This window comes from Humulus lupulus, chromosome 3 (genome assembly GCF_963169125.1).
Source record: "Humulus lupulus chromosome 3, drHumLupu1.1, whole genome shotgun sequence".
NCBI classification, from domain to species: Eukaryota; Viridiplantae; Streptophyta; class Magnoliopsida; order Rosales; family Cannabaceae; genus Humulus; species Humulus lupulus.
This window is the reverse complement of record NC_084795.1, coordinates 56,584,307-56,595,411: the sequence shown is the minus strand read 5'-3', so window position 1 is coordinate 56,595,411 and position 11,105 is coordinate 56,584,307. Positions and strand designations below refer to the sequence as shown.

The 11,105-nt window shown below is 35.9% G+C and overlaps 1 protein-coding gene across 1 annotated transcript; it reads left to right on the top strand.

Annotated features, from left to right (window-relative positions):
• Nucleotides 1–1,224: 1,224 nt before the first annotated feature.
• On the top strand, nucleotides 1,225–2,926 carry LOC133824194 (uncharacterized). The gene is made up of 2 exons (XM_062257065.1): nucleotides 1,225–1,835; nucleotides 1,954–2,926. The coding sequence occupies exons 1-2, from the start codon at nucleotides 1,225–1,227 to the stop codon at nucleotides 2,924–2,926; spliced, it is 1,584 nt and encodes a 527-aa protein (XP_062113049.1).
• The last annotated feature ends 8,179 nt before the right edge of the window (nucleotides 2,927–11,105 follow it).

The following is an 11,105-nucleotide window of genomic DNA, read 5'->3' as shown; positions in this document are numbered from 1 at the left end:
AATAATAATAATAATAATAATAATAATTACTATTATAATTTTTAAATAAATAAAATAACTTAACCCGAGCCATTATTTATTCACTTGACATTATTCTCATGTGATTCCACAAAAACTCAAACATGAGAAACCATGAATTTTATTTCCATTGGAAGTCATACATATCCAATAATCCATCAAAGGAAAAGAAAAAAAATGACAAGGATGCACACAATGGGAAAATTACGAAATTGCCCTTCCGGGAAAACGGATATTACAATTCAGATTACATTTCCTGTCCGATCAACATGACTTGTTAGTATTTATGTGTGTGAGTGTAACACACATTATGTTAGTGTGATATGGTGTTTATATATCGCACAATGATTATTATGCTTAAGATGTTTATTTATGTTTAGTTGAAAGTTTATGTTTTCTGGTTTGGGGAGTTATGTCCTACATAGCTCTTCTTACTGGGCGTTAGCTCACGGGTACTCTGTGTGCAGGTAAAGGCAAAGCAAAGCAGTGAGTGGTGCGGGCTCGAGGCATGGACGAAACATGTTAGAGGCTGGGCTCCAGTTATTTTATGTTTTTAGAAATAAATGTTATGTTTTTAAATTTTCAGACTTGAATGGTTATTTTCTTTATGTTGTTGTTATTAAACTTAGCGTCCAACATTTTTATTTTTAAATAATGAGATCTCATTGTCTGTTTAAATTTTAAATAAATATTTTCTCTTAGTGTCTTAAAGTATTTATTGTTTATTATTTTTAAATGGACTCCCTAAGTAACGTCTCTGGAAATCGGGGTGTTACAGTATGGTATCAGAGAAAAACGGTCTTAAAGAATCTGTGATAAGCCCTAACACGTAAAGTTCATCGCCAAGGACGAGCTCGACTCACTGTACTGCAAGCGGTTAAAGATTACTTAAGAATTTTTGCTTTTTGACTATGCACATTTACGTACTTAGTGTTCTCTTATAATGATCTCTTACCGCAATAATTCCTTTTCATTATAAGTTATTTACGTGTGTGGTTCAGGAAATTGAGAATGCTCCCTCGTAGATCAGTCAGAGTAGGACGTGGTCGAGGTAGGGGGAGAGCAGCAATGAATGCAGCACAGCCCGAACCGCCACAAGAATGGGAGGAACGTTTTGCGAGAATGGAAGAGACCATTCAAAGACAGAACGCAGAGATCAATCAACTGAGGTAGCAAGCTGGGCCACCTGTAAGGTCTGAAGCACCAATGGTTAGTCAGCCACCTGCCATCGTAGGGTTACCAGTTGTGGAGAATCGTATGGAGCCTTTGTTTGAAAGGTTTCGAAAGCAACACCCACCAGTGTTTGAAGGCAGCATCGATCCTGTCCAGGCAGAGGAGTGGATCAGTGGGATGGAGAGGATCTTGAACATGATGGGAGTTCTAGGAAATGAACGAGTGGTGTGCGCATCTTTCATGCTGAGAAAAGATGCTCGGATTTGGTGGGAGGTGGTGGAGCAATCACGGGATGTTAACACTATGGATTGGGACGGATTCAAACAGGTGTTTAATGATAAATACTACAACTCAGCAGTGTTAGCAGCAAAAATGGATGAATTTACCAAGTTGACTCAAGGTAATCTCTCGGTGACAGAATATGCACATAAGTTCGATCGGTTGGCGAAGTTTGCCAAGGATCTTGTACCTACTGACAAGGTACGAGCGGACCTGTTTGTGAGAGGTCTAAACCCAATGATAGCTCGGGATGTGGAGATTGTTTCTAGAGGTGCTTTCACCTATGCTGAAGTGGTGGAAATGGCTCTTACGGCTGAAAGAAGCGAAGAGAGAATCTGGAAAGATAATGCTGCTAGAAGAGTGGGGCAGCCACCTCCACTGACAATAGGAAAAGGGGACAGGACCAGCCAAGCCAAGCCAAGCCAGAAATGATAAACGGCCCAAGCCCAACAATGACAACCGTCCTGGTGGAAATGGTAGCAGAAACATTCCACCTTGCCCTAAGTGCACAAAACGCCATCTTGGTGAGTGCAGAGCTGGAGTTTGCTACAAATGTGGGAAGGAAGGTCATGTGAAGCGCAATTGTCCGACATGGGAACAATCTGGCAGTAAGGAAGAACAGAAGAAGGATGACAAGTACGTCCCAGCCAGAGTCTTCACCATCACCCAAGCTGAAGCTGAGGCAAGTCCTTCCGTTGTAACAGGTCAGATCCCTATGGCTAATATCACATGTAAAGTTTTATTTGATTATGGTGCATCACACTCTTTTATTTCTAGTAGAACTGTAAATGTTGTAAATGCACCTAGTGAAATATTTAATGTGGGGTTTGTGACTATGTTACCTTCTGGGGAAATTGTAATATCTAAAAATTGGGTTAAAGCAGTACCTTTATGGATAGGTGGGAGGGAATTGTATGTAGACCTGATTTTATTAGATTTGTATGATTTTGATGTAATTCTGGGGATGGATTTTCTTTCCAAATACGGTGCATCTATCGACTGCAAACGCAAGAAAGTGGTCTTTGCACTGGAAGGTGGAGATCCGTTTGAGCTCGAAGGCATAAGCAAGAAACCCAGAACTCCTATCATATCAGCGATGAAATCTAGAGAAAGGTTGCAACATGGATGTTTGGGGTATCTCGTGAACATGGTCAATGAAACCGAAGAGACAGAAAGGAGACCTGAAGAGACAAGAGTTGTAGCTGAGTTCCTCGATGTTTTTCCAGAAGAACTGCCAGGTTTACCTCCGCACAGGGAGATAGAATTTGTAATTGATCTGATGCCCGGGACAACGCCAGTATCTCGAGCACCGTACAGAATGGCACCAGCAGAATTGAAAGAGCTCAAAACTCAATTGGAGGAATTACTAAAGTTGGGGTTCATCAGACCGAGCTATTCTCCTTGGGGCGCACCAGTGCTTTTTGTCAAGAAGAAAGACGGGTCTATGAGGATGTGAATTGATTATCGGGAGCTGAATAAGGTCACAATAAAGAACAGATATCCTTTGCCGAGAATCGATGATCTGTTTGACCAGCTTCAGGGGACCAAGGTGTTTTCAAAAATTGATCTTCGGTCGGGATACCATCAATTGAAGATCAAGAATGATGATATACCAAAGACAACCTTCAGAACCAGGTACGGGCATTACGAATTTCTGGTGATGTCGTTTGGACTCACAAATGCCCCAGCAGCTTTTATGGACCTCATGAACAGGGTTTTCAAGGAGTACTTGGATCAGTTTGTCATTGTGTTCATAGATGATATATTGGTATACTCCAAGACAGAAGAAGAACATGAGGATCATTTACGTCTGACCTTGCAACGATTAAGACAGCATCACCTATATGCCAAATACAAGAAGTGTGAGTTCTGGTTATCTGAGGTTGGTTTTCTGGGTCATATTGTCACCGATGGAGGAGTGAAAGTAGATCCTGCAAAGATTGCTGCAGTGAAAGAATGGCCAAGACCAAAGAATGCCTCGGAAGTCAGAAGTTTTCTGGGTTTGGCGGGCTATTATAGGAGGTTTGTCGAAGGGTTTTCAAAGATAGCCGCACCGATGACAGAATTGACAAGAAAAAATCTGAAGTTCAATTGGACAGATAAATGTGAGCAGAGCTTCCAGGAATTGAAGAGTCGGCTTATATCAGCACCTGTACTCAGTTTACCCTCAGAGGACGGGCAGTTCGTGGTTTACTGTGATGCGTCAAAACAAGGGTTGGGATGTGTACTGATGCAGTCTAGTAAGGTGATAGCCTATGCCTCTAGGCAACTGAAAGATTATGAGCAGAGGTATCCGACACACGACCTGGAATTAGCAGCGGTTGTCTTTGCACTAAAGATTTGGCGTCACTATCTCTATGGGGTGAAATGTGAGATTTACACCGATCACAAGAGCCTCAAATACTTCTTCACCCAGAAGGAGTTAAATATGAGACAGAGGAGATGGTTGGAGTTAGTCAAGGATTATGACTGCGACATACTATACCGCCCTGGTAAAGCCAATGTTGTGGCGGATGCACTTAGTCGCAGAGGGCCGGGAATGGTTTCTTCTTTACAGGGAGTATCAAAGAAGATCCTAGAAGACATGGAACGCGCTGGTATAGAACTGATCACAGGAAAACTTGCAAAGGTTACACTTCAGTCCACCTTGTTAGAAAGGATCAGGGAAGGACAAAATGCAGACAAGAAGTTAAGTGACCTAAAGCAAGAGATGCAGGATGGGAATGCCAAGGATTTCACTATGTCAGATACTGGACTAATCAGATTCAAGGGGCGTATTTGTGTGCCAAACAATGATGATCTGAGGAAAGAGATTCTGGCAGAAGCTCATACTACCCCATATTCAGTTCACCCCGGGACCACTAAGATGTACCATGACCTTAAGGTATTGTATTGGTGGCCGGGAATGAAAAAGGATGTAGTGGTGGCAAAATGCTTAACCTGCCAGCAGGTTAAGGCAGAACATCAAAGACCAGCGGGGCTACTGCAACCGTTGAATATTCCTGAATGGAAATGGGATGAGATATCTATGGATTTTGTGACGGGGTTACCTAGGACCACAAAACAGCATGATGCAATTTTGGTAATTGTGGATAGGTATACCAAGTCGGCTCACTTCCTACCGGTGCGCAAGACTTATTCTATGGATCAGTTCGCCGAGTTGTACATGAATGAGATAGTACGGCTACATGGGACACCGTACTCTATTGTGTGCGATCGGGATGCTAAGTTTACATCATCATTATGGGAGAGTTTACAGAGAGCGATGGGAACTCGGTTGAAGTTCAATACAGCTTATCACCCAGAAACGGATGGTCAGACCGAGAGAACAAATCAGATCCTAGAAGATATGCTCAGAGCGTGTGTCATTGACTTTCAGGGATCCTGGAGTAGATACTTGCCACAAATTGAGTTTTCGTACGACAACAACTACCAATCTACCATCTGGGTAGCACCATATGAAATGTTGTATGGAAGAAAGTGTAGGTCCCCACTTCACTGGGATGAACTAGGAGAGGGAAAACTACTTGGACCTGATGCAGTGCAACACACCAATGAGGCTATTCAGAAAATCAGGGCTAGAATGGTCACAGCTCAGAGCAGACAGAAGTCTTATGCAGACCTAAAGCGCAAGCATGTTGAGTTTGAAGTTGGTGATCATGTATTTCTTCGTGTGACTCCAAGGAAAGGAATCTCGGTGAAGAGGTTTGGCAAGAGGGGAAAGCTAAGTCCCAGATATGTCGGACCTTTTGAGATTTTGGATAGAGTGGGCAATGTGGCTTACAGGGTAGCTTTACCACCATCATTGTCCGGGGTGCACAATGTATTTCATGTGTCACAACTTCAAAAATATGTATCCGACCCATCGCATGTGCTGAGCTACGAGACCTTGGGTTTGTAGGAGGATTTGTCATTCGATGAGCGTCCAGTGAAAATACTCGATCGAAAGGACAAAGTTCTAAGGAATAAGACCATTACCTTTGTAAAGGTATTGTGGAGGAACAATGTTGTTCAGGAGGCAACCTGAGAATTAGAGTCTGATATGCTGCAGCAGTATCCCGAGTTGTTTGAATAAAATTTCGGGACAAAATTTCTTTTCAGGGGGGGATAATTGTAATATCCGTTTTCCCGGAAGGGAAATTTCGCAATTTTCCCATTGTGTGCATCCTTGTCATTTTTTTTCTTTTCCTTTGATGGATTATTGGATATATATGACTTCCAATGGAAATAAAATTCATGGTTTCTCATGTTTGAGTTTTTGTGGAATCACATGAGAATAATGTCAAGTGAATAAATAATGGCTCGGGTTAAGTTATTTTATTTATTTAAAAATTATAATAGTAATTATTATTATTATTATTATTATTATTATTATGAGCATAATAGTAATAATAATATGCTTGAAATTATTTTATCTTATTATGTGTAATTTTTGGTTTGCCATAATATTAAATATTAGAATTTGTGAAAAGACCATAATACCCTCAAGTTTGGGATTGGTTCAAGGGGCATTTTAGAGACTTTATTTCTTCTGTTTTAACATGATTAAATATTCATAAAATTGATTAAATTTTCAAAATTTAACTGATAATATCAGTTGTGGAACTTAGTCAATTTATTTTATTTTTTTAAAGAAAAAAAATAATAAAATTCCTTGAAAAGAGGATTTTACCACTTCAAACGCTAACTTATTTTTTTAAACCTATTTCTAAAACGTGTTAACATGATAATCTGATGGAGAAATCGTAGGAATATTGAGGGAATCAAAGGATTGAAGAGAGAGAGAGTGTGTTATTATTGTTTTTTTTTTAAAAGAGAAGAAATTTTTGAGTTCTTGCACTTGGGAAAAATCTGGGCAGTAATGAACATTGTAGAATCATTCTAGGGGAGGAAATAAACATTTTGAGTATGAGAAATACATTTATAAAGCCTCGGATTGTGATTCACCATTTTTATCCAAGAAAATGCATATTCTTGGATAATTTTGGATTTAAGTGTGTTCAAGAGTGTATGGTGTGCGTGGTTGGTGATAAACAAGCTTAGGGGACTCCAATAATCGGTTTTGACGTGAAGAAACGGGCTGAAATGGTCTAGAGCTAGAAAAACTAATTTTGAGCTCCATTTTTGGCGGTACACCGGACTTGGAGAAGAAGACTTTGGAACAAGGGTTTACGGACATCTTTTTGGGCTGGGGTCTATTGTTTTGAAATTCTGGACATAAGGGGATCATTTTACAAGCAAGAGAAGGGTTGGAAAGCAGCAAAACTCAGCCATAGAGTCGCCGTCGCCGGAGAAGAAGACAAAACCGGCGATATTTCTGGCGAACCCGATCTGGGTGTTTACTGAGGTGTTTTTTTTTTTTTCAATCTTAAAAATTATTACATTAATTTTAGAGCATTTTCCAACTGGTTTCATATTTTTCTGATTTTTCTTTGAATTATTATGATTTATTGAAATTTAAATAAAGATTAATTATGAAAATTATTTTTATTGTTCAGAAAAATATGATTTTATGTTTCAATGATATCTGTATCTTTTAGAATGGCTTTGTACGTTTAGATTTAAGTTTTGATCGTATTTAATAATTTTCTTCAATTATTTACTTTTAAATGTGTGATTTAAGAAAATAAATGTGGAAAATATTTAAAGTATTCTGAAAATTCTGAGAATTTTTGTATATGTTTAAAATAAGATTCTAAGGCTCTCTGTAATTTATTTCGAATTTGTATCATTTATATAATTTTCATGATTTATTTGGCTTATGTTATATTTTAAATATCAAAAAATATTAATGCTACTGTTCTGAACCTTAGATAATTTTGGTGTGTTACTGTAGGGTGTAGAAACCGATCTGTATAGTTAGATTCTATTTTTAATCAGTTATTAATTTTTCTTTAATTAATTAGTTTTTCTATAAAATTAATTAAGAAAATTAGTTATTTTGCCCAGAAAATTCTAAAATATTTTTTGTAAGTTTATTTTGGAATTTTAAACAGTTCTGTATGTTAGTTTTATTTTTGGGCTTGGTTGTGTATTTATTTATATTATTTGGGTTTTATTTGAGAAATTGAGGAAAAATAATTTATAAATGTTAAAAATTATTTTTCTGGTCGTATATGAGAATTTGCTGATTATTTAGGGTTCTGGAAAAGTTATTTATTAAATTTTGTTGTCATATGATAATTTTTATAAAATTATTGAGTCTTTAATGTAATTATGATATTAAAGGGTATTTTGGTAATTTTCACATAAAAAGTAATTATATGAATTCATGCGATATGTTAGAAACATCATTGTTTGTGTATGTGACATGATGGTTTGAACCTTTTGTGGAAAATTGTTTTAATTTACGTGTCATGCATGTTAAAATGGCATAGTTAAATTATTTCGATAATTAAGGTTTCGAAATAAAACCTTAACGCCTATTTTATTTTTCCTAAATTTTCGCTGTGTAATTGGACGTCTAGGAGCTAGCGGTCATCGAGGTGACGCAGTGAGTGGTTCGAGACACGTCAGCGGAAAACGCACTGTTTAAGGTAAGAAGAGTGGACATCTGCGCATAGGGTGTACGTTATGCGTACAACCTTGTTTTCTTATTTGTTAGTTATGTAACTATATTTGTGACCTGAATTGTTGCATTAGGTTGACTAGCATGAGGATAGTGCTAGGGATTTTAGTTAGTAGACATGTTTAGATGATAGAGTAGGCGTGCTACTAGATTTTAGCTGCTTGTGTGAGTATAGCACTTGCAGGAATTATCTTGGGTGTGTATAACTCAGGATAATAGGATGCCACCACGGAACTGCCGAGTGTGAGTACAGCGCAGGCAGGGTAACGATGTCTCGAGGGAACGGACGAGTGTGAGTACAGCGCAGGCTAGACTATGTGCCACCGTGGGAATGCCGAGTGTGAGTACAACGCAGGCAAGGCAGATTACATTTCATGTCCGATCAACATGACTTGTTAGTATTTTATGTGTGTGAGTGTAACACACATTATGTTAGTGTGATATGGTGTTTATATATCGCACGATGATTATTATGCTTAAGATGTTTATTTATGTTTAGTTGAAAGTTTATGTTTTCTGGTTTGGGGAGTTATGTCCTACATAGCTCTTCTTAGTGGGCATTAGCTCACGGGTACTCTGTGTGCAGGTAAAGGCAAAGCAAAGCAGTGAGTGGTGCGGGCTCGAGGCATGGACGAAACATGTTAGAGGCTGGGCTCCAGTTATTTTATGTTTTTAGAAATAAATGTTATGTTTTTAAATTTTCAAACTTGAATGGTTATTTTCTTTATGTTGTTGTTATTAAACTTAGCGTCCAACATTTTTATTTTAAATAATGAAATCTCATTGTCTGTTTAAATTTTAAATAAATATTTTCTCTTAGTGTCTTAAAGTATTTATTGTTTATTATTTTTTAATGGACTCCCTAAGTAACGTCTCTGGAAATCGGGGTGTTACATAAGTCCCCAAGTTTTCCCTCTTAATTCTGCCTTAAAACATCAAAACCACAATTGTTTCAACATTTAACCATAACCCAGCTAGAACTCAGAATTCAACCATAGAAAAGAAGATTAGATGCTTACCTTAATCCCTGTTTTAGTTCTTGATTTACCCTTGAGCTAAACCTCCAAATCCTCACCACAAATCTCATAAATTCCAGCTTGTTCCCCTGTTTTTCTGTGTTTTCTTTCCTTTGTTTCCCCTTGAGCGTGAAAGAGAGTTGAGGTAAAGTTTTAGTCGGTTTGTGTTTTTCTTCTAAAAGCTTCCTTATGTCTAACTTACCCGTTAAGTTAATCTCGAGGCTCGGGGTGCCGGAACCGTCCTCGAGGCCAAAATGGTAAAATCCCCCAATATTCCCGCCTAGACATCCTAACCTCAAATATATCTCCATATATTTATTTTCATGACGCGATAGTCCAAATCGCTACCCACTATCTAAAAGTACCCCCGACTTATCCAAAGTCATATCTTGAGTCCCGTTGTGACTTTTCCCGCTATCTGACCCTAGAATCGTCTTGAGTCGTGCTCTGCGAACCTGTCCACATAATAATGTGGTTCTCACATATATCACATATTTATTCCATATCATATTACCACATAATACCATCAATTATCATATAAACATTGCTAAACATATAATTACTCATTAAATCACAATTATTCCATTAATGCCCTCATGGCACACTAATCAAGGCCCTTAAGTCTTATTAGCGAATTTGGGTCGTCACACTCATGGTTTGGGGTTTGAGGTCTGAGAGAAGAGAGAGGAGTTTGGGTTTGAGAGGAGAGAGTAGGGTTTGAGGTTTGGGGTTGGAGAGGAGAATGGTTTGGGGTTTGGGGTCTGAGAGGAGAAGGGTTTCAGTTTGAGAAGAGAGAGAAAGGTTTGGGGTATATATGAGTCTGAGGGAAAAAAAACCAGGGAAAAGAAAAAATTGGTGGGTTTTTTTATTCGGTTTCGCGCTAAATAGAGGAGACGTGGGCGGGTGTGTCTGAAAGTACCTCTAGCGACGAAAATTGCAATGTCGTCGCCAGAACCCAATTTTCCTGTAGTGTAAATTGAATACAACTATTAAATATACATCTAACAATTAAAATCTATGTAACCACCCCTAAATAAATATAACACTAACTTAATCATTAAATGCTGATTCATATCTCTTCTATATAAAAATTTTAGATAAAGAAATTTTTTATTTTAACCGTTTGTTTTGTTAACTTGAATATAATATTATAAATATTTAACAAAATATACCTTTAAAACTATGTGATAATAGGTATTTATTAATTATATTAATATAAATTTAAATATTATAAAATATCATTATTATAATAATATTTAATATAAAATTACACATATATAATAATTATATTAATATAAATTTTAAATTAAATTCAAAATGTTATAAAATATTATTATTATAATAATATAATACACGATTAGATATTTAATAACTATATTAATATAAATTTAAATATTATAAAATATTATTATGATAATAATATATAATCCTAATGTTTTTACTAATTATATCAATATAATTCAAATATTATAAAATATTATTATTATAATTATATTTAATATAAGATTAAATATTTAATACTTATATTAATATAAATTTAAATATTATAAAATATCATTACAATAATAATATATAATACATAATTTAAATTTTTATTACAAAATTATCATTTATGTTTAAAAAAGTTATCATATTATATATATAAATATTTTAAAATTATAAACAATGTTTTGGTGTGATTTTTTATATAATATGTTTTTGTCATTCTTTTATATATAATATTATTTATTTATTTAAAGTTTATATGAAAATAATATAAATTTAATAAAAATAATTAATAAATTTTATAAATAAAACTAAGAAAATGTGTATGGATGTTGCTTGTATCTAGTATATATATATTTATATATTACACAACATATTATAAAATCCATAAATATGGATTATTATTATAATACATTTTTAAAGGCTTCGCAGACCATATTATTATTACATGATATCTTTTCTATGTAATAAGAATGTAGATAACGTAAATTTTTGGGTTTAACAATTTTTTATTTTTTAATGTTAACTTTAACGGAATATTCTTATATTTAATCGTAGTTTGTAAA